The following is a 25,227-nucleotide window of genomic DNA, read 5'->3' as shown; positions in this document are numbered from 1 at the left end:
CCTCTGTGTCCCCACTGGTAACATGTCACACTGGCTAAGGCTAAGGGATGACATATTATAATAATAGGAATGAAGTTTTAGACAGCAGCTAACCATGAATAACATAATGCCTGCTGGGCTGCTCTGCCTGTGATGGCATCGTGTCTCTTATGACTGTCACTGATATTGCAATGCAAATGACTAACGCATCAAAATCTCACTGGAATGACAATATTTTTCATGTACGGAGGTGAGTATTAACAAGACTTTATGTTAAAGTGTAGCTGTCTTGGAAGAGCACATAATTGCACTTAAATAAGTTAGATATTTCATGTATGTAGTATGATAGCTAGATTGCCTGCAGTTGTTCAAAGTTTTGGCACTAAAATAATTGTTTGATTTTAGTATTTTTCTGCATATTGGAGTCCATTTTCCATACATGCAATTTGCAGTAAAATGATATTCTGCATTTACTCTTTAGCATGGCTGCCTCTACAAAAAAAAAATAGGAGAAAGCAGGAAACCTACTTAAAATACACTTCCTACACATGCTTTGTAGCACTCCCATTCAAGTCAGGGAGTTGTGGCAGCCAATAACATGTATGGAAGATGAACATCTATGTTTAGCTATGATATATGGTAGTGATGATGCTACCTACAAAAAGCTGGAAGATACAGTGGACAGCATAAAAGCTGCCATCGAGAGCCATTTTGAATTCTCAATAACCACGTGGTTTAGTTTCTAAATTAGTTGGCTTTCTAATTTATATAGCATAATATAATATGGTTGGCAGTAAAGTCTGATATTTTTCATCTTAAACATTCATCCTAGAAAGTACTTCAGATCCTCACTTATGTAGGATACGCTTCCTGGTGACCTATTTTGACCAACATTAGTTAAACCCATCAGAATTAGCAGGTTAACATCTGTGATCCATAACACTGCTGGGTAGGTGTACAAGCATGTAATAAATTATTGCCTAATATGAAACACCAACACTGATGCCTGATAAACCTGGTGAGATTAGAACTTGGTGAATTGGTGAATAGTTCTGATAAGTGGGAGTACATAAGTAGTTGTAAATGTTTGAGCAGGGCCCTCCTCACCTGTTGTTTCAGTAAGTCAAATTATGTTATATACTACTTGGTTTGTCCTGTCTACCCACTGTACAGTGCTATGAAATTTGATGGTGAGATATAAAATAATAAATCATAATAAACTGTATAATAATGTGTTGTCCCAATAGGCTGGACTTTTCAGACACTAGAGGGTATAAAGATGCACAATGACCCAAACCGCTCTTGTGACATAATAGCAGCCTTAATACAAACGTGTGTGACTTACGGTGCTGCCACTTTTGTGCCCTTTTACGCACATTTTATTGCCTTTACAATGCCTTTACATTGCCCACCCCCCAGGTATCCGGGGATAGAAATCCTTATATGTAGACGTTTCCTGCTACACCGTGTACTTTCATACAATAGGAGCCTATTATGTGTGTGTTCTTTCAACCATTTATTTTAATTGATGAAATTAGATTGCATTGGACTATGCAAGAGTATTCTTTACTTTTGAAGCACGTTCAAAATAGAAACACTGGTTCTTTGGCTGACATTTAATTGCATGGATCATAATTTATTTTCACACACTTCTGGATCTGGATTTGTTTGTGGTCCGCAAGCCTTTTATTTAATGTAGTGTATGTTCGCAGACGGATCTCTATTTGTGTGCCCCTGTCTGCTTAATATTTTACAGCCCTTATTTACTGTAAAAGTGGGAAAGACATTGTTGCCCCAAGCAACACGTGTTACACGTAATATTCATTTTATATATTACTGAATTCCTGATTTACACTATTTTTTAGCTATTGTATGCTTTCATCTCTGTATTTTTGTGAATAACAAAGATGGTTATTGACATTTTATCCTAAGTGAAAATGGCATTGAAGTCTAAATCTTTTATTGGGCCAATATAGAATAAGATGTAGAGTTCCACAGGAATTTGGGATCTCTTCTCAGTTCTCTTCTTTAGATGAAATGTCAAACTAAGGAGTGAGGAGTCTTAAGTGTACACAATGTAAATAGAAATATATAGTGGTATAGATAATTAACATACGTTAATAACCCATAGTTAAATGTTGACCCATGAACAGAGGGAGACATTAGTGGATCCAGGAAAGATGCAAGCAGATAAAGGGTGTGAAAAGGACATAGTGTGACATGAAACCATGAATCTTGGTTTAATCCTCCTCTGCAGGAGTTGAAGATGGTTTTTACGATTGTGTGTATTAATATGAGGTTGCCCTTAATTATTATCACAGCTAGGTCTTATATAGTGTGTCAATGTGACTCATGACCAACAGTGTTCTATCCTGGTCAGCTATAGAGTGTCTTATGGTTAAGTGTCTTGTGCAGAGGTTGCTGGCTTTCACCCTAGTATTTTATATTGGAACATTGATTGAGTTGTATGAGATATACCATGTTGTTACAGTCGCAGGTGATGAATGATCCAATAATACTGTTTTGGCAATTTATACTATTTTTTTCCCACTTTCATGAATCCAAAATACGCTTATTTCTTGCACAGGGTTTCAATATACACTGTTATATAAATAAAGTGCTGCTTTATTACAGCAGAGGTTTGCTTAATGAGTCCTTGAATGCAACCCAGGATTTATGTTTGACTCAGATGAGCACAGGTGGCTGTTTAATTAGGACTGACACTGATTGATCCACCTGTGCTCATCAGAGAAGATCCTGAAAACAAGCACTGATGGGGATACTTTAGGATAGAAACTGCCTTGAGAGCACCGGATATGGATATGGATATGGATATGGATATGGATATGGATATGGATATGGATATGGATATGGATATGGATATGGATATGGATATGTTTACGTTTACGTTTACGTTTACTCATGCCTTCCTACTGGTAAGAAATGTTTTCACTTTGAGTTGTTTCCATGATTTAAAGTTGCTGGTTTTATTTATTAGTTTTATGGTTGCCAGAAACATCAGCTTGTGTACCAATGGAAGTTCACAAACCACAGCATATCATTCTCTATACAATAGCATAACGGAAACCCTCTTTACCAGCTCTTCCAATCCCTGAGCTGGGCATTACTGTGTGTAAGTATGCTAATGTGTATGTGTATGCTGCGGGATGTATGTGTAAGTATGTTAGCGTGCGTGAATATATGTTACTGTATGTGTGAAGGTATGTTAGTTTGTTACTGTGTGTTAATACATATTTTGTCTTCTTTTTAGTAACATACTTTTATAGGGTGGTTTTAATATGTGTGACTGGTATTGAAGTTAGAGTCCAACAATACTAGATTTGAAAAAAAAAGTTAAAATTTCAGTTGAACTATTGGAATTATAATATTTTCCCTATATCAAACAAGATGTCCAAATCGGGACAATTTAATATATTTTAGGTATTTTTACCATTGGCTCTAACCGTGTACAATTTCTATATGTATAAAACAGTTTTTTTCATATCAAATAATGTCTTACATTTATAAATATGGACTCAAAAGAAAGCACTACATGTATTAAAAAAACGATATATAATTTGTGTGAGTACATTAATGGAGTAAGAGGGACATTATGGGCGAACCAAGACATAGTAAAACACAAAAATGCTCTGGTCCTGTAGGGATAGGGGTGTGGGTCTATGTTTGATTATTTTGTCAATAACCTCAGCCAGATGTATATACTTAAGGATATCACACCAATCTAGGTTAACATGTATATAGAAACATAGAAACATAGAAACATAGAAAGTGACGGCAGATAAGAGCCAGAAGGCCCATCCAGTCTGCCCAACCTCTGAGTACTCTCCTTTAGTACTTGCCCTTATCCTATATCTAGCTTGGCATTATGCCTATCCCATGCTTGCTTAAATGACTTTACTGTATTAACATCTACCACTTCCACTGGGAGGCTATTCCATGCGTCCACTACCCTTTCCGTAAAGTAATATTTTCTGATGTTACCATTAAACCTTTGCCCCTCTAGTTTATGCTTGTGTCCTCTTGTTGTGGTTTTATTTCTCCTTTTAAATAAACTTTCTTCCTTTACTTTGTTGATTCCCTTTAAGTATTTAAATGTTTCTATCATATCCCCCCTGTCCCGTCTTTTTTCCAGGCTATATAGGTTAAGATCCTTTAACCTGTCCGGGTAAGGTTTATTTTGTAATTCATAAACCATTTTAGTAGCCCTTCTCTGCACTTTCTCCAACATATCTATATCCTTCTGGAGATATGGTCTCCAGTACTGTACACAATACTCCAAGTGAGGTCTCACCAGTGATCTGTACAGCGGCATGAGCACTTCCCTCTTTCTACTGCTAATACCTCTCGCTATACAACCAAGCATTCTGCTAGCATTACCTGCTGCTCTACTGCATTGTCTACCTACCTTTAAATCCTCAGAAATAATTACCCCTAAATCCCTTTCCTCACACGTTGAGGTTAGGACAGTACCAAATAGTCTATACTCTGCCCTTGGGTTTTTATGCCCCAGGTGCATTACTTTGCATTTATCCACGTTAAATGCCAATTGCCACAGCTCTGACCATTTTTCCAGCTTACCTAGATCGTTTGCCATTTGGCTTCTTCCTCCAGGAACATCAACCCTGTTGCAAATTTTTGTGTCGTCGGCAAATAAACATACCTTTCCATCAACACCATCTGCAATATCACTAATGAAAATATTAAAGAGAATGGGTCCAAGTACAGATCCCTGAGGTATCCCACTGGTAACAAGACCTTGTTCTGAATATACGCCATTGACTACAACCCTCTGTTTTCTGTCACTCAGCCACTCCTTAATCCATTCAACAACATTGGGATCTAAACCCAGAGATTGCAGTTTATTTATAAGTCTTCTATGTGGGACAGTGTCAAAGGCCTTACTGAAATCCAGATACGCAATGTCTACTGCACCACCTTGATCAATTACTTTAGTCACCCAATCAAAAAAATCAATAAGATTTGTTTGGCAAGATCTTCCTGAGGAAAACCCATGTTGTTTTTGATCTTGAAAGCCATGTGACTTCAGATGTTTAATCAGGTTTCATATAGCTGCCCAGACACAGAGCTATTTCTAGGGGCACTGTGACTGGTAAAGGAGGGGGTTAAAGGGTGTCCCTGCCCATTCCCACGTATGTCCCATCCAATCACTGTCACTTTTTTTTGGTTTTATAGTATTTGTAGGTCATATAGAATTTAAATTCTGCTTTGCCATCAATCGCATGCTAGCCAATTGATGTTGTACCACAATATAAACAATGAGGGAAAACGCATTTCAATGCATATTACTACTCAAGCTCATCAGTCCCGATGGTGTATCCCTTACGAAAAATTACTGCAGTTTTTCTGAAGTAATACTGCAGTTTTTTGGACATGAAAAAACTGCAATACTGCACTTTTACTGCAGTATTACTGCACATTTACTGCAGTTTTACTGCATTTGTACTTCACTGTACTGCAGTTTTACTGCACATTTACCGCACTTTTTTTTTATATTGCAAACCTACAGTTGTACTTCAATGCACTGCAGCTTTATTGCATTTGTACTTCCGTACAAAAATAACTGCAGTACAGTGAAGTACAAATGCAGTAAATGTGCAGTAATACTGCAGTAAAAGTGCAGTATTGCAGTTTTTTCATGTCCAAAAAATAGCAGTATTACTTCAGAAAAACTGCAGTAATTTTTTTGTAAGGGATGTAAGTGCAGTATTTGCAAATACCGTAAAAAAAGGTAAATAAGCCTGGTGTGGATAATTAGCTACAGCTGACCTGTAGCTAGCTAGGAGATTGGCAGACAAGATGTATTCCAAATCCAGCAAAAGATGCATGTGTTTAGTATAGATACAATAATATGTTCATCACATTCCTTAGAAGCTGTCTCTCCCGTGTTCTGTACTTCCTCTGTGTACTGTACCTGCACAAAACCCACAAATTGTAATTGAAAGTTAATTGTCGTTACCAGCTGAGATGCAACACATTCTGTTTAATTTCCAATTAGCCGGTTTGTGAAAAGATTTCCTTCTGCATACCGATTCGTTCTACCCCCATTTCCCATTTTCAATGCTGATTTTTAGCCAGCAACAATTTAATTAGCATATTTTAATTAAGTCTCTTAGATGCGGTGCAAATTGAGTAATCTGACTGGGGGAAAAAAAACTTTCATTTATTTGGATTTGCTGGTGGAGTGAGTTGATATTACTCGCATGCTACAGAAATGAGCTGCCACACTTACTTAGGACCTATTGCATTGTCATTTTAATTTTTCTTTAGTGCCTTTTAGTGCTCATAAAGGAACATTGAGAGCAGTGTGAAATGCAAACTATGATTTATTTATTCATATACAGTGTAGGTAATCACAGCACGTGTCCCAATGTAGTAATATAACTTCCCAAATACATTTCATCTGAGATACTTCAGAACTAAGGACTATGAGTGAATGAGCTGTGAAGAGGTTTCTTTTTACCATGACATTATTATTTTACAACCTACCTATAGACTGGAACTATCTGGCACATGTGCCACACTGGACCACAACCCTCTTGCCTAGGCAGGGAAAGTAATGGTGGCCAATCTTACAGAGTAAAGTTCCTCTTAGGAAATATAGTAATATCCTGCAGACCTTCTTCAAAATCATTGCTGCCCTGCTATCACTCAGAGTAACGCAGTTGTGCATATTCAAGTAGGACAGGATAGTCTTGTAGATCAGAGTGATTTACATTTCCATATAGCAGGCAGTAGATGAAAAATACATTTATCCTTTTTTTACATTGTCTTGGCATTCAAAGATTTAGCCACAAAACTACAGTGCTACAAAGCTTAAGACTTTGTTGTACTCATTCCTTGCATGTTTGGCCATAAGATACATTGTCGTGGAAGCAAACTACTCTACTTTAATTAGAACATTTGTGGATTTTTACGTATTGCTGACCAGCCCACATAAAATGCTGCCCTGCAGTATGTGGGATTTATAACTGACTAATTGGTTCCCTTCCATAATTCTATACGTCCCACATGCTGCAGGGCAGAACTTTATCTGGGCTGGTCAGCGATATGTGTCCTGGAAAAAATGACCGATGTGGTCAGCCTACACAGCAGTAACCATGGAGATGGCTGGTAAGTGCCAGCCTAAAGACAAACAACAGTAGGCACCCTCCTGTATTGAAATAGCAGCCTGATCTTACTCCTTTGAAATTCCAACTTGATCTTCCTCCTAATTCTCCTTAATGCGCTGCAATCCCCTCAAATCCATACACATTATCTAATAAACATTAGTGTTATTAGTTGCTTGAAGTGAGTAATGCTTACAGTAAATATTCAACAAGGTATACCTTAAAATTATTTAAGGCAGCTCAGGAAGCTTTACCCTTTCATTAAAACCGAGTCATCTCGTATGTGCGATTCTTGAGACATATTATTGTGACAAGTAAAGTCAATGGAAGGTAATATAAGCCACAGGGGCACAATGTTATATGGATTTCCAATACGAGCCAAACAAAGAAAAGCTTAAAGCCAACATACTGTCATCATCGTCCACCAAGGGCTGCGTTATTTATAACATTTCATTATTCTGCCATCCAATAGTCCCAGTGAGGCAGCTTCTTCTTACGTGACATCATTGGCATTATCTTACACGTTCAAGGTTGGGAAAATTAAGTGCCGAAGCAAGGTACGCAATCTGTAGGGAAATCATTGTCTCACGGCAATGAGTTTCTGAAGGTACAACACTCCAAAACACACACATCACCTATACTAAGTAATAGAATGTGACATTTAGAGCTATTTAATGCATGGAGGTCTCTGAGAAGAGAGCATTTCTTTGTACCAAAATTATGCTGTCTGACAGTTTTCTGCCACAGCGTAACAAAAATAAATAAATAAATAACAAACCACTCAAACTCAGGGAAATATATCTGAAAAATCTATTCCATGTAGTGCATAACAAAATAATGGGTATGTGTACCATAAATTGTACTAACAGCTAACTTTGCTTATGTACCAGTCATGACAACAATGTGGGGATTATTGTTTTCATCTTATTAAGAATTTAAATTGTTTCTGATGTGTTTAAAGGGACATTCCATTCATTTTATGCATTTTAATGCATATGAAAGATGAGCGACCACTTTAATTATGAGGTATCCCCCTTGCAAATGCATGGAGGGATACTGCAGCATATCCGTATATATACCGTATATTCCGGCGTATAAGACGACTGGGCGTACAAGACGACCCCCAACTTTTCCAATTCAAATATAGAGTTTGGGCTATACTCGCCGTATAAGACTACCCCTCTACCCAGCGTACAACAACCAGCCAATCACGGCAAGCCATGTACCTTACCGGTGATTGGCTGGTTGTTATACAGACTTATACTGCCCGTATATATACACATACGCCTGTCCATACATACACAGTTATACACTGCCCTCACCACACACCCCTGCCTTTACACACACACACACATATATATGTATACACATGTGTATATCTATATATACACACATGTATATATATATGTGTGTATATATATGTGTGTATACACATGTGTATACACGTGCATATGTGTGTATACACATACACATGTGTATATGTGTGTATACACATACACGTGTGTGTATATACATACACGTGTGTGTATATATGTGTGTATACACATACACATGTATGTATATATATATATATATATATATATATATATATATATACACATGTATGTATATACACACATATATATACACACCAGCTTACAAACACACAAATACACTGACCATCTCACACCAACATACATACACTGCACTCACACCCCTTTCTCCCCATCTCTTACCTTATCTTCTGTCTTCTTTCTTCCATCCAGTTGCGGGAGCGCGAGGTCTGGCACTTCAGACCTCGGCTTCCCTGCTCCCTCATCACTACGCGCCGGCAATTGATGCCGAGCACCGGGTCATGACGTCATCCCCGTGCTCGGCATCAATAGCCGGCGCGTAGTGATTAGAGAGTAGGGAAGCCGAGGTCTGAAGGGCCAGACCTCAAGCTACCTAATGTTGGTTTAGTTAGAGGGAGATCTCCCCACGATCTTGCACCTACCTCGGCACAGCCCTGAAGACCGGCCCAGGGGAGGCGGCTTCTCCGCTCGCCCCTCCCCTAGAGATTGGTGGCTTCGTGGGAACCTCCGGCTCGGTAAGTACCCGGTACTCGGTTAGTACCCGGCGTATAAGACGACCCCCGACTTTTGAGAAGATTTTCTGGGGTTAAAAAGTCGTCTTCTACGCCGGAATATAAGGTATTTACCTCTTCTACAAGCTACTTTTTGTCCTGCCAAACACATCCCCTTAAAACATTATATACGTACCACCAGTCAGCTCTATAAATTGGCTTGGGGAGTCGAGACCCCCCCCTATGCTCATGTGCGGTAAGTGCTTCTATTGATTTCAGTAGGAGCACTTCTTGACACTGATTAGCTGCTTTAGGCAGGCATTCAGTCATTTAACCATGCAGGAGGTGTTCTGCTGCAGCTGTGGAGCTGTAGCTTCTACTAAAAGATTTGTTTTAATTTTTCTTTAAAGAATACTAATAATATTATTAATGTACTTATATGCAGAACACGCCCTAATCTATATTTTCTCTCCTAACCGTTCCCCTCTCTTTTTACTTGCCTCACAGACTGTCTTTCGGTAATTGTATCATTGATGGCATCCCATTACCTAACGATCAACATCACCAAGACTTATGGTAATCCCGCCATCCTCTCTGTCCACAATTCCTGACATATCTCTAGCTGTTGAGAACTCCACTATCCAATCGACAAACTAAGTTCCCTGCCTTGGTGTCACACTTGATTATACTCCCTCACATTCAGTGCCTCACCACATCTTCCGAATTCACCCATTCCACACATAAGAAAAAACAAAAATATGAATCCACTCCCTTGTGATATCCCATCTGGACTATTGCAACTCCCTATTAACTGGTCCCCCCTCTCCTGCCTTTCACTGCTCCAATCCATCCTTAACACGGCAACTAGAATAATCTTTATCTGTCACCATTCGTTATCCCATACCCTTCAGAATCAAATTCAAGCTTCTGACCCTGACCTACAGAGCCCTAAATAACTCTACAGACCCCTATATATCTACCCTCCTATCCAAATACACTCCTAACTCTTCGTTCCTCTAATGACATGCATCTCTCTTCTACTGTCATTACCTCTTCTCACTCCATATTCAGGATTTCCCTCGTGCTGTACCCCTTCTGTGGAATTCCCTTCCCTGCTCAATTAGACTTTTTTCCTCTTACTCGTCTTTCAAAAGCTCTCTAAAAACCCACCTTTCTTCAGACCACTTTCAGCCATCATCCTAATCAAGCCATCTAAACGACCAACAACCTCTACAGATCATCTTGACTCGACCAACTCATCCCCATCCAAGCTGTCTTCTCCTATTGTTTCATTTCCTCCTCAACCGCCGACTAGATTGGAAGCTCGCAAGAGCAGAGTCCGCTTCTCCTTTTGTACCAGTTTGTTATTGTGTGTAACTTTAAATTATTCCATTGACTGTAAGAGTGCTGCTGAATCTGCTGTTGCTATCTCACTAAATGTACTTACAAATTACACAGTTGTACTTACAAATTCATTTAAAATGCATACTTTGTTTAAATGGCTGCCTGAAGTACAGGAGAATCTATTGTCATAGATCTCAGTGTAAAATATATATATATAATAATAAACAAAGGATTCAAACAGAGGATTGGACTCAACTGGATCAAGGCAAGATGAGCTCTTTTGCTTTGTGTATGTTAAAATATTTTATAAGGGGTCACTGGGGAAGAACATTTTGGAATATGAACTGAGTCAAAGATGACCGAGGCCTGTCAGTAATACAGAAGCAATGCATGAGGATTCTTGATCCGCTTAAGAGCCTGACCTTGTCAATGGTAAAACTAGAAAAGTTTCCATTCTGGTTAAATTCAAATAAAAAAAATATACAGAGATCAAGGAACGCTGCCAAGTGTTTCTCAGAAAACACTTTTGTGAATTGAACATTGCAAGAAAGATCAGATTTTCAATAGAGCAGCAAAACAAAAAAATATGAGAGTGTCAAATACTATATCAAAAGACACAAATACTGGTGCAATAAGGTAATGGGAAATGTTTTAGGCAGTGCTTGTTTAATATAGTAACTAAACACATCTATAACAAAACCAATATTGCTCCAGTGGTTTGATTTATTTATAAATGTAATACAAATATAACAAATCACTGATTCCTGAATGGAGATTGCATAGCTGATTTCTAATATAGGTTTGCAGGGGTTAAAACTATTTTTCCATATTCTATATTCTCCCCTTGTACCAAACATGCATGCCAAATGACCAATAAATATAAGGTAGAACAAGGATTGTCTATGCAAGTATTTAAATGTATATTTAATCAGGTATAAGGGTGTGTGACTGTAAACATGCTACGTTGTGTGAATTTATGTTGTGTTTATGCTCATATAAAGAGAATATGAGTTTGAAGGGCAGTTTCCTTTCACCAATTACACAAGACGTTATGAAAACCCTCCAGTAAGATTTGCCTGCAAAAAAGTTTGCTGGCCCTGTATAATGCATAGTTAAATCAGTAAGATTTCATCATCTCATACAGTGAACTATTTGTTATACGGAGTCAGCTCAACCCTATTTGCAGCATAAGCTCACTCGGATTCGCCATATAATGTGCATAGTGTAGCCAGTGAATTGGAACTTCAAACTCACCTGTAAAAAGCCAGTGTTATTGAATAAACTCAGAGAAAAAACTAGTCAATTAACATCTGTGAGGTTAAATGATTAAATGTATGCAGTTTAAATCAATGTAAGCTGTGAGTTCTGCATCTGTTGATATGAGGCAATAAATATATGGGCTGCGTGGAATGTGGAGATCAAAGTAAACAAGGGTAAAGTATGTGAACGAAAGGAGAGATTGCGCAATTTGTAAAGAAACATATACATATACATGTAGCACTAGCAGCATAAAAGGAAATCTGGTATTCATAGCATAAAACAAGTGTAAACAAATACAGACAAGGTTAAAAGAAATAATGCAGTGTTGATTGTCAGCCCCTGTACTTACTGTACAAAACAGTATTCATTCTATTCAGAGGTACAGAATAGGTATATATGAGCAGATGCTTGTATGAAAGCTGCATTATCCTAGCACTCTCAAGAGTGTGTGAGTGGGTGCAAGATGAAAGCTTTTAAGTCATAAACTATACAATAAGAAAGATGCTCTTCTTAGATATCCAACTTACTTATATCCTATCAAGTCTCAATCTCACAGAAAGTTTCACACACAACCTCACTCCGCAGATTCTCAGAGCAGGTTTTCAGCTTGTGGCAACTGTTTTGGTAAATGCAATCATTTGGGTAAAGATGTTGGAATGGACAGCTCCATCATAATGGAGCGAGAGGTCTTTTAGCTTACATTTGACCCAACCAAACCCTATGTCACGGTCTAGTAAGATCATTATTATTTATAAATTGAAATGCATTTTTCTGTTTTCTATGTGACCCTGAGATCAATTCATGCAATACAAGGGGTATATTCACTACAGGGTGAGTTCACTTTACTATACATTATGAAGGTTCAAACTCGGTGAGCTTTTGATGTAGGAAGAGCTTGGCTGGTCCTGTAAAATATATAGTTAAATCAGTGAAGTATCTATAAAGTCTCCTAACACATTATGTTATGCAGGACCAGCAAGAATATGTCAATGCTAGCCCTTCAAAATATTTTGTGAAGTCACAGCTCTCCTGCCAACTCTCCTTTCAGTGAACAAACCCCAACAATTGCATCAAACCTTTAAAACTGACAAAGGTTAGTTTAAGATGGAAAACTCATTACACAGAAGAGTAAAGGTAAGCGAACTCTGCACTCTACTGTGATGGCAAGAATTGAATATGAAACATATCACTTCAGATTTGTAAGTTAATTCTACAAAATAGCACCAAATTATCATAATTATTTTAATGCTTTTTTATAGATTTATTAGAATTCATTTTATTTTTTGGAAGAAATATATGAGGATTACATACTCAACAGAATCTGAAATCTATGTATCTGGCAAAATAACTTTTTCAGCTTTGTGATAGACTTAATATCAATAAAATGCACATTTTATACAATAATTCCTTAAGGTGTCCTAAAATATAAATTTAGCACCTGGCTATAAATTGATTATAGAGTAGTTTATAAACAATTTTATGAGAACAACATGAAGTAGACTTTTTTTTCTTATTTATGCACTCATTTTGCAGAAACAGGGAAACGTAAATTTAGTTTGTATTCGCGTACAAATGCAAACGCAAATATACGGTATAAGTGTATTGTTTTCTACATGGTGAGTATAAATTGCTGCTATGCAGTAGCCATGTGATTAAAAAGCTGCAATAGGAAAAATCGTATTACAGTTATGCTCGATATAACTGATAAACCTAGTTATTACATATATCTCTGTTTTGTTATTCTTGCGGTAGCTCTCATGTTCCCAGATGAGTTCCCAGTTATTACTTTGTTTTGCCAACTTCAAGAAGTAATCATTCCCAAACAGAAGTTGTATAACAGTTGTACAACAAGCGCTTAATTACTGAGCAGAAGAGGAAAATGTATTTGCTTAGTACCAGATAATTATAATGTGTTAAGTCAATGTTACTCGTCAATATATGAGTGCCATAGCTGAGTATCTTGAACTATGCCTTCTTAAACCAAATAAATTCTCCACGTGCCAAGTTAAAAGCAAAGTACTCAGGTATGGTGCAGACTCTTTAGTGTAGAGTTCCCACAGGACAATATTGACCCTGCCAAAATTGACTTGATGATGTGTTTCAATGACTATAGCAAACTGTTGATAGAGATGACCATAGCAATTACATGTGTTAATGATGAACTAGTCCTCTATGACATAAATATGTCAATACAATATGACATCTGTGTTATTATTAAAACCTATGCATCATTTAGCCTGGGAAAATCTATTCACCTACATTTCAGTCTGTTCTTAACACAACTAATAACTTTGTACCAATAATAAACCCCACCTGTATATCATACCTATCAAGTGCTTTAGGAAGGATAGTCCCCTTTTGGGACTAAAATCTCTTTTTTAGGGTGTATGCTGAATATAAATATATCACAGCGATCTATAGCACTTAGAGTTACATGAATGTGTATAGAAATGGCAGAAAATGTGTTTATAAATTGAATTATAAAAATTGAACACATTATTCTTCCTAAAAACATATTAGTTACATAAACATCTATCACAATGTTTTAGTGAATTCCTGTCCCCTAGCCACACTTTCTAAAGTAATAGTGACCCCATAATGGCCATTTCCCATAGGGATGTATGCTGAATTATACAATTTTAGGTGTGAATGAACATAAATCTAATTCTAAAAATTATCTTTATTGTATTTACAATAGAATACTAGTCATGTATACTAAACACAGGTCATTAACAAAATCCATCTTCTCCAGCCTTCAAGCGCTTGGAAAAAGAAATCTTAAAACAAAATCTAGTATTCCATGTAATGATGCTTCATTTATTTAAATTTTTTTGCATGTTTGCGGGAGACCCTACCGAGATGTTCAGTTATGGATAAATGTGCTGCATAAGGCTTTTACAATAAAAGGTAAGAAACTTCCGAGAAGTCATTAAAGCAAAGGGGCTTTGTCAGCTCTGCTTCTATCCATTTCTATACGTTTTAGGTCATTAACTATCATCATGCGCTGCACCCAGGGAGATGAGCACAAAATACACAAAGCTGTGAGACAAAAAAGCTTAGTCGAACTGGAATGTTGTTGACAAATGAAGAGTAGGAGCTTTAAGCTCTGGCAGAGTTTTTCTGCTGATGTTGCTTGTCTTTCTTGTCTGATGCTTTGTCTGTTTCATTTTCTAGGCTTCCTTGTTTGTTTTCTTGTCCTTGCTCACTCCTTAATCATTTTGATGTATTTACTCTCTAACATACTGTCTTTGCTGCCTTTGCTAAGTAAAGTTCAGACTTCTGCACATCACACTCCCAGATTCCTTCAATGACATTCCGTATTAGCTAGGACGTTCTTGACAAATCTAAATTGTTGGCGGAGACTCCAAAGTGCCTCTTTAAGAGTTTTTTAAGAAAACAAACTGCCAATATACCAAAGTTTAAAGCTTATATATCCAGGCGGACTTCATTTCACACTAAGCAACACATTTAAAAAGGAACTAAGAGAGTGAATCGTTTTAACAGTCAGGTCCTTCTTAATTTTTTACATAGAGAAGAAACTTCCTTGTCAACCAGAAGGTAGATTTGTGCCACTACCTGCCACTTCTAATCTCACGAATAGCCCCCTTGGAAATACTGACTAAATGTCTTGACAGACATAAAAACACATTTACCACACAGCCAACAAACTGGTTCGAAACGCACACAGAAACAAGCTGAAGATAGAAGAAACCTGAAATCCAATTTGTGAGAATTCCCATTGATATTTTTTTCTGTCACGCAGGATACTGATTTAGTCTGTATGTTTGTAATAAATAATATATTCAGGTTCTATTCACCAAGGGTTTAGTTTCAGTGGCATGGCAGTGAAATCAAGCTGCATAGTTTAACTTGACCAAGTTTTAGGTCAACTCAGTCAACTTGACAAGCAAATCACTGCTATGGAAAGCATGGCAACTCATCCTGTCACAGAAAGAGATGTTGGCAGTCAAGTTGAAAAAAGGATCCAAGTTGACAAAAGTAAGCAAGTTGACCCAGAATTCTATGAAACTCAAACATTGGCAAACATAGTGACCAACCTGAAAGACTTGCATAAATGACTAGTATGCTGCTATACATGAATACCTCAACTGATGTACCCAGCAGTCAAAATGAACCTATGTTGAACCAGCATACAGAAGCATTTTGATTGAGGACTGCCAATTCAACAGCAAGTTGACCTTTAGTGTATAGACAGGTTGCTCTTCAAGTTGGCCTAGCTGGGTAGTAGAATTCAGTCAATCTGGTTTACATAATTTAAATAACATTTTGACCCTTGACTAAGATGTGGAATATATATAAATATGATTTTTTTTCCTTGGACTCCATCATGTTACAATGTTTTGTTAAAGAATAAGCTGATTAGGAATGATATTGGAGAAACTGGAATTATAGTAACCATATACAAAAGTATAGTACCTTTCTAGTCCTAAATTTGCACTCTTTCTTTTTCATATGCTTTCTGCCTTTTCTTTACGACTGAGAGTCCTACACCTCTGTTTGGATCTAATTTAAGATTTGATTTATTTATTTGCAGAGGTCTTGATGAATGATGTGGTGATTGTGCTGTCTTTTGAGACATCAAGAAGAGACGTTCTGGGTGGAATATATATATATATATATATATATATATATATATATATATATATTCCATGTACCCACATTAAATCCAACCATTTTAACCATCATGCAGAATGCAACACAACTGCTTTGTTTTTTTTTTTGTTTTTTTTTAAAAACGTTCTTCAAAGTGCAAAGGAGTAATCATATGCTCACAGCTCTGTGTACTGCTGAAGCCAACGGTATCTTAATCATTTCATGATTCATTACCAGCCAAACAACTGCGGCTCCCAATCAATCAATAGCTTTGCACAGGGAATCGGGCCATATCTGGCACACACTCTCTCAATAGAACAAAGAGAGTGTGTTCTGTCATCCATCACTGGAGAGCCTCTGTATCAAAATTCAAATCTCATTCCACTGAAATATCTCTTGACAAAGGTTTTTATTTATTTATTTATTTAGTGAATGTCCTTCTTTAATATTTACTTTTTGCATTCAATCGGCTCTATATGTGCAGTACCTGTCAGGGCTAATTTATTGCTGAGATCATTCAATAACCAAAACATGACAGATGAATGTTTAAGAAAAAAAAAACTTGACATTTGCTCACACAAAGTCAAGATGCACTTAACCTTCAACTCTTCCAGAACGCAATAGGATTTGGTGCTTTAAAGTATAAGTAGGTCTATATAAATTGAATTTGGAAACACAAAGTCAACACAATGCTCTGGTTAGCTCTGTCTACCCTACCTCTCCTTCCAACAATCAAGTATTTTCCATGAAAGATAAAATTTGGTGTGGGCATCCAGTATATGATGACATATGCCAGTGCTCTAGTCTATATGGGCCTGTTGAGAAATAGGAACACACTAAGGTGGTTTGTGCCAGTTGACATCATTGAAATCTCTTCTGCTTTGCATCTGGTGCTGTAAACAGGATGCGGGGACCAGTGTGTGTAGAGTGCATGGATTGGTGGAAATCATTTCCTATGCATGCTACAAATTAATTTAATGACTTATTAAATCAGTTGGGTTAAGGTTGGTCAGAATAAAGTCATATTCTTATTTTCCTGCAAGACATGTTTATTACTAATTTTTTAAATATAAAAACAAAACATTTTGGTTCTTGACACCGCAAACTAAATATTTATAGGACATTTTTTTTTTAAATGTTTAAAAATATATCATTAAATAATGACCAAATATAATACCCAATTCAATACATATATTTTAAATTGCAATAAATTGTGTCAAATCTGCAATTTTTTTTCCGTTTTGGAAAGGCATTAAACCAGCAGCGATACTCAAGCATTCCCTGTTAAGTGCTGCTTCTAAAAAACATGATATAATATAAGAAAAGCGCTTTATGTCTTCTGTTTATCTGTTGTGCCTGTAAACACCAGATCTCATTTAACAAATCTGTTCTTTTCCTTTTTAGATTTAAGGCTGTAAACCAATATAGATCTGAATACAGGCAAGTGAAACAAATAGAAAACATGTATCTTAATTGAACATGCAAGAGCTTTGAAATTTTGGCTGGCATAGCAGGGATTGAATTGAAATTAAAGATTCTTCAACATGGGTGCAGACACCTGCAGTAACCACTTAGCTGATTCACTCTGTCTGCAGTGCGTTTACAATCATTTTTCTGGGACTGAACAGTCATATTCTTTTCAGGTCTCAAGAGAACTCTTTATTCCAACTATACCTTCACACTATAGAGATGAAACATTTCATACATTAAAAGAGGCCATTTTCCATAATAGTGTTTGCATGAAAAATCCCTATAGTTATTATATGGAACTGTTGCATTCAGTTAAGGATCGTTGAAGGCATTGTGCTGCTATATATCATGTAAGCAGATTAGAGGCCTTATAGGACGGAGTGACCAGACCTTTACAGGTGTGTTACAGATTTTCCATGAAGTCACGCTGCTATAATATATCTTATTTTGAAAGAACCTTTTGATCACAATTATGACATTTAATTCATGTATGATTCATGATAACACCAATTTTTTGTCTTTTTGCTTCAGGCCCATAGAAATTTAGAAACGCCTCTGATGTGAATAATCTTGACTTGGGGAGAATAAATCCCCCCCCCACACAAAGTTGATCTTTGATCTCTTTCATTAAAGATTCATTGAACAAACACACTACCTTCTCTTTTTCCAAAGAGAATACGGCAGAGTGTTTATGGACATTGTAACCTTATTGGTTCTTACATCTTGGTAATCACATCTGCGCTCCACGTTTTTTTTCCAGGAATTTTAATGGATTTATGTAGGCAGAGCCTACCTCCAGGGTCTGTTTCTGTAACGTATCGATTAGAGCCCACGGCCGGATGAAAAGAGCATCTTTTTTATGTTTGACTTAAAAGCCGCACTGTACAGTTTTATATATTTGTGTTCATTTATCACACGTAACAGAGTTTGTACTGTATCTTTAATCATCTCTCTGTGCTCAAATAGAATCATTTCACCTCCTGTGCTATTATTACCACAACTAAAAAATACAAAAAAAATAACGAGAAAAAAGGCAACAGGGAAATGTAAACAAAGAATGACTTTTCCATAAACCAAGTTGGATGTCGCCAGCTGCCAAATATGTGATTGTGTTAGCTGTACATTTATATGTTTGTAATGCTTTCTTTAATCTCTTTTTTAAAGTAATTCCCATAAAATAATTCCAGTCTTGCTGCTCTTTCCCCCTGCCAATTCCATTTTACTTATCATGCTGCTTTTCGGATTAAGAAAAGCTCTTTTCACTGTGCAGGCCAGCAGCACCAATCTATAAGGGACGTTGTCTTTCTACTCATGGCAATGATTTTGCCCATGGCATGGTAATTTATTTTATTGCTGTTAACAACCATTTCCCTAACGCAGCTGCTTAATTATTGCAAACTCTAAACTACACTTTTTAAGAACACTGGAAAAAAAAAGGAATGAATGAAAAGGCGAATACTAATTTACTTTGTACAAAACAAAGCGAGAATTTACTTTGTAAAGTTTCCAGGACACTGGTGGCAGCAAAAAGCCAAGTAATTCTGGAAACTAATGCCAGCATTGCTGGAAACAGAAACTATAGTTTTTATTACACTATACATTATTTAATATAGTACCATGGAGCAATATACAATGGTGACTATAATCTTTTTCATTGAATTTAGCCATTATGATGTTTTTTATGGTGAGCAATACTCTGTGCGCTAGTTATACGCAGCTGAATAATATCACCTGTTTAGAAGAAAAGGGATTTTAGCATTTGATACTTACTCTCATGCCCAGTTCAATATTTTCTCCCCCGTACACTTCCATGCCGGGATCTAGAAGTCCAATGTCTCCAAAATATGCTCTATCCACCACAAAAGAGCAGCCGATCATGGCTGGAGTCCTGGTGTTAACAGAAACATAGACATATCAATAGTATCTCTGTTTAAAGGAAAATAAAACTCGAAAAATCATATTTAAAAAAATATTATTCTTTGTATGAATACAGTTGCAGTCATTTAATATGAGAAAGTAATAAAAATGTGGTCCTGGTGAAAAGTTCAAAAGAGGTCTTATCGTCATAGCCAACAGTGAAAGGTTCAGAATTTCTTGCTATGGTGATGAGTCTTATTTACGCTTACTTTATTGACTTTAATATTATTTTCTCACCGGAATCCTGTTTTATCCAGAGGCAAGGACTCTTCTGCTCAATTTCATTAGTAATGGTATTTGGTGGAGTGTGTGTAAGTTAGTGATGTCTTTTAAAAAAAGATATCACATTAGAGGTTCAATAAAAAAAGTATACCTGATCCCCGATAACCTTCCTGTAAACTCCTGTTGTGGATCACTGCCAAGCTTTTAGCTGTTTCAACTAAAGCCTCATTGATCAAAGTTTCTATGAACAGAAACTTGTTTTGAAAGAAAGTTGTCGAACCTAGGTTAAACTGTCAGCACAGCTTGCAGTACGTCAACTGAGTTGGCCTAGAAAATAGTTTTTTGCAAATTCCATGATAAATCGATATTTTGCTTGCTTGGACTCTTTGTGGGCATGTAAGATGGCTATGATCAGCAACCTCACATTATATATATATATATATATATATATATATATATATATATATTCTCTCATATATCAAAAACACTATATATTATTTATGTACATGTCCATAAATTAATGTTTTAGATAATGCTTTCTTGCTTATGAGACATGGATACAGCTTTAGTTTCCCCATCCAGCACTATACATAACTGGAGTATATCAACTACTGAACCTTTCCAAGGTCATTGCCAGCTATTTTCTAAGTCACAGTGTCATTTATGTCCGGATACACTACATTGAAGGAACAGAAGGGACAGAAGTGTTTTATATCTGACTTCCTGTAAGATTTTTTTAACACATCTTCATTACGTCTCTGAATTCTAATGAGAAATGGCCTCTGATGTAATGGATGTCTGGCCTCCATGTGGTCCTCTGTCAATTCTGGACTAATTAATTCTAGTTTTCTGTTAGTTCAGTAATAAATCATGTTATTCCACTCAGTGGAATGATAGTTGGATCACCAAGACATGAAGGTCAGTACTTAACTATTCAAATGGAGCTCCAACTAGGGTATGGATAGGTAGTGAAGCATCTTACACATTAATGGCAAAGAAAAATACTTATTTTTCTTCTTGTTTCAAAGCTGATTTTTAGTCACATCAGAATTAGTGATATAGTGGTAAGTCATTTTATAAGCACTGGAAGGCCTATATAACTGGATGTGAGTGTAGCTAGAACCTGGAAAGGGTTGGAGTTGAATAACATTATTGTCACTCCCTACAATCCAGCGCCTCAATGTTCAGCAGAATATAGTATTCACAGGACATTAATGATCTAGTTGTGACCTGACTTTATGCAAAAGGCCCTTAATTGAGTTACTTTTGTTTTAGAAGACCAACCCTGTTCATTTAGTAGAATGGTTTAGAGCATCACTAGGCAACAAAACCAGGCACATAGTGTAATAAGCTTTTTTGTCCAAATGGAGACCCTCATGGAAAATTCATTGCATTATATTAGCAATGTAATAGTGTGCATTTGGAGCCTATTCTCTTAAATCATATGAAGCCCTCCATATAACAAGGTAGGCAGCAATGGCCTTGAATACCTGAATGTGATTGTATCAGTTGATCTGGTCGTCATTATTATTATAAACTAGTTATTTAAGCATGTGTTGCTGGTCGACCTTCTGATCCCATATAACGTAACAGTGTGTTTGCTGTATGAATGAGCCGAAATATCATTTATATTTGCATTTTTTGCTTTCAATAGAACTGAATAATCTTTTTATATAGAGAGTTGTATCAATCCGCTGCAATGACACCCAGAAGAATTATTAAGCAATCCAATTCACTAGTAGCATGATGGATGCTGATATAATTCTCTTCACAGATCATCAGATCATTTCAGATAAACCCAGAAATACTTAGTAAGTGCAGGGCTTTGATAGCTTCTCATGTTTGTAAAATATTTATTCACTGACTCTTCATAGAACTAGTAACAAGTGGTGTGGTGCTCTGTTTTAGGCACTTATGCAATAGAAAGCTATTAAGTGAAAAAGTAACAATGCAGTTACTACAGTATACCATTTGGGTTTATTTGCACTAAAAATCTGTGTCTAAGAGAAAATATAAGAAAACATATAATTGTAATGATGGTCAGGGAAGCTCTTACTTGCATCCCATCAGACAATCCCCCCCCCAATTAAAAAAATATTTAAGGAATTGTTGCCTCAGAGAAAAAAAAGGAGATTGAGCCGCAGCAGAGGCAGGGCAGGCACAGGCAGACAGACATATCCAACTATTTGGTACAAGACTGAATCCTTCCCCTCCAATATTCGCACAGGATTGTAAATGACCAAAATTTCCCCAATATTACATTCCCCTCACCATATTAGAAATAAACAAGAATTGATAAGAAAGAAAGAAAGAACAAGGATTGATCTCCCAGAGTAAGGCAGACGGGTTGATCCACAGCAGCAGAGGCAGGTTAGATTCACTTCCGTATCGCACAATTTGCACCTTGCAGTGCGCCCATCTCCCACACCCTTAAACTAAGGTGCTGTACACCAGGTGATGTAGTAGTGGTGTTAGCATTTTTTTGGGGTTGCAATGAGAGCACTAGTGATGATGGTGATCGTGGTGGTGGTGGTGGTAGTTGATGATCATATCCATTTCCACGTGTGCACAAGGCAGAGTAAGACCCATGTCTGCTAGAAGGATTGACCATCCCACTTGTCACTTTCCTCTAGCCCCAAAATAGATCTGCTGCTATCATGTGCTCATCTCTACTCTGGGGTGTTAGAAACATTTCAGTGATGGCAGTGCTTGTAGCGAGGGCACCAGTGGCAGTTGTGGTGGCATGTTAATTGTTTTATTCTGTACTTCACTATAGAAATCAATCTTCGCCTTTAATCCCACCAAGGCACCAGAACATGACACGTCTGTGAGTCCTTGGTAGTGCCAAAAATTGCATCTCACGTTGGAAGGTGAGGTTGAGAATATTTTACCACTACTGCAGTCAGGATGTTCGCTAGTACTCCTTCTGCTGCAGCATACGGCTGGTTGTATTTCTTACATGCCTCCCGCTGGATCTGTCTAACCAACGAAAACTGTAATCATTCTGTCTCACAGACATTTTCAATTGTAGTCGCCAGTAAAAATGGAAAAAAGTCCTGCCTAATTTGCCACCAATATTTTCTGATCCATTCTTTGTTTTGCCCAAAATGAAATTATTGTGATGGTAGTTTAAATGGGCAACTAAACCCCAATACAGGAACAGTATTTCAAGACCTAAAGCATAATGTGCACATTGCACAGACCCCTATTCTGCCTAATTTGTCACAAATATTTCTGGTTTATTGTTTTGTATTGCCCAAAGAGTTTTTGCTGGTAGTGTAAAGGTGCCACTGTTTGAAACCCAAACCAGGAACAGTATTTCAAGAACTAAATCGCACTGCACGCATTACACAGCCCCCTGACCTGGATACTTTGTCACCAATATTAATGAGTTATTGTCCAAAATTGTTGTTCAAAAAATAAAAGGTTAAGCTGCTAGTATAGGTGTATTAATAAGGCATAACTTAATAGGAAAATATTTAAATAATTGTCCCCTAAATTTATTTTTACATTGAAAACCAGCCCCCAAATAAATAAATCAATAACATAAAAAGGAAAAATAAACTTCTGCTGCAGTCCCAGTAAATCAATACAATGAACTATAGTTGTACAGCTTCTCCAATCCTCTTCACCCCAGTAAATTGTATGCACTACACTATTAACAATTGCAGTATGATAGATGAGCCTCAATCTAAGTGACTGTCTCACACTCCTAACTCCCATCAGTCAGTGGCTGCTACTGACAAGTTAAAATGGCATCATCGCACTTATATGTCTATGCTTCCCCTTGTAAATGCTGATTGCGTGAGTGAGAAAGTAAGGAAAAATACTCCACACGTTGTTATATCTATCAATCACAACCGTAATCATCAATGATACCATCCTCCGTTTTTTTTTGGTCTACACGCAGTGCCTTCCCACTGTACCTCACCAAAATGTGGCAAACAAATTAACCAATTTTAACAAAATTTCTGAAATGTTGTCATCCTCATTATTGAAGATTCATACAAACACAGGAAATTGGCAAATAAAGTTTATACAGATATGAATGCACATGATGGCCTAAATGATATTCTTGAAAATGTACAGAAAGACAATAGCATTTACTCACCTGATAGGCGCCGATTCATCTCCTTTTTCAAGCCAATCCTGAGGTGGGGTGATATACATGCACCATAAGCCCCAGTTATAGCCATGAGCAGCATTGGCGTACTGTTGTACTTCAAAAGTATTGTACTTTATATTGTCAATTGCGGGTAAAATTACTCGTTTGCGGTCTTCCTTGATTCGTGTTATTACTGGCTCAGCCCTGCATTCAAAATGAACAGCAAAAAAAAATATGTGAAGATGTGTATGCCTAACTCCACAGTGACATTAACATGATATTAAACTACTTATGTAAAAGCTGACCTTATCAATAATCCAGTACCGCATAACATAAATTCCACAATCACACATAGAGCTTAGTATACAAGTGTAACAATAGTGTAAAAACACCATAAAAAATCTTTTAAAGTCTTTTAAGAAAGAGGGGACAGAGGAATCATTTCTAGAATACAAAGTAAATACGAGAATTTGTAAAAAGCAATCAGGTTAGCTGAAATAAACATTGGAAAAAATGATTGCAAGAGAAAGCAAAACAAAAATCTCAAAATCTTTGTAAATATATTAACAGCAAAATGATGAAAACAGAAAATGTAGAACAGCTGAAAACCAAAGGAGGCTGGTTACAGAACATAAGATGAAAGCAGAGGTTCTCAGTTTATCCCCACCAGGAATTAGTGTTTTCAGAGACCATGCTATGACTATGAAGGTCAATGAATTTCCTGGACTAGATGGGATTCATCCTCAGGAACATAGGGAGCTCAATAATCGACAAACCTTTATATTTAATTTTTATAGATTCCGTTTTGACTGGAAATGTGCCAGTAGAGATTGAAGGACCTCAAATGGGATTCTTTTGTCCAAGGGGGTCTCATTCAGAGCCAGGAAATTATCGACCAGTAAACCTCATCCATAGTGCGAAAACGGTTTGAAGGAATGTCAAAAGATGAAATCCAGGACTTTGCTTTTAAAGTAACAATATTATTACACATAGTCAACATGGATTAATGTGCCATAGGACACGTCAAACTAACTTACTAGCTCTCAATGAAACGGTAAGTTTCAATATAGACCAAGGTAATGCACTGGATGTAATATGCCTAGATTTTGCAAAGGATTTTGATA

The 25,227-nt window shown here is 36.9% G+C and overlaps 1 protein-coding gene across 1 annotated transcript in view; it reads right to left on the bottom strand.

Moving 5' to 3' along the window:
• GALNT9 (polypeptide N-acetylgalactosaminyltransferase 9) overlaps positions 1-25,227 on the bottom strand; it is an 85,940-nt gene that overhangs the window by 18,359 nt on the left and 42,354 nt on the right. Inside the window, exons 5-6 of the mRNA XM_053471510.1 lie at positions 24,110-24,307; positions 19,630-19,747 (exon numbers count right to left, since the gene is read on the bottom strand). Coding sequence (XP_053327485.1) covers positions 19,630-19,747; positions 24,110-24,307 — 316 coding nt within the window. The remainder of the gene's footprint in view (positions 1-19,629; positions 19,748-24,109; positions 24,308-25,227) is intronic.

The sequence above is a fragment of the Spea bombifrons genome, chromosome 1 (genome assembly GCF_027358695.1).
Source record: "Spea bombifrons isolate aSpeBom1 chromosome 1, aSpeBom1.2.pri, whole genome shotgun sequence".
Taxonomy (NCBI): Eukaryota; Metazoa; Chordata; class Amphibia; order Anura; family Pelobatidae; genus Spea; species Spea bombifrons.
The sequence above is the reverse complement of the archived record's forward strand: the minus strand, read 5'-3'. Positions and strand labels throughout refer to the sequence as shown.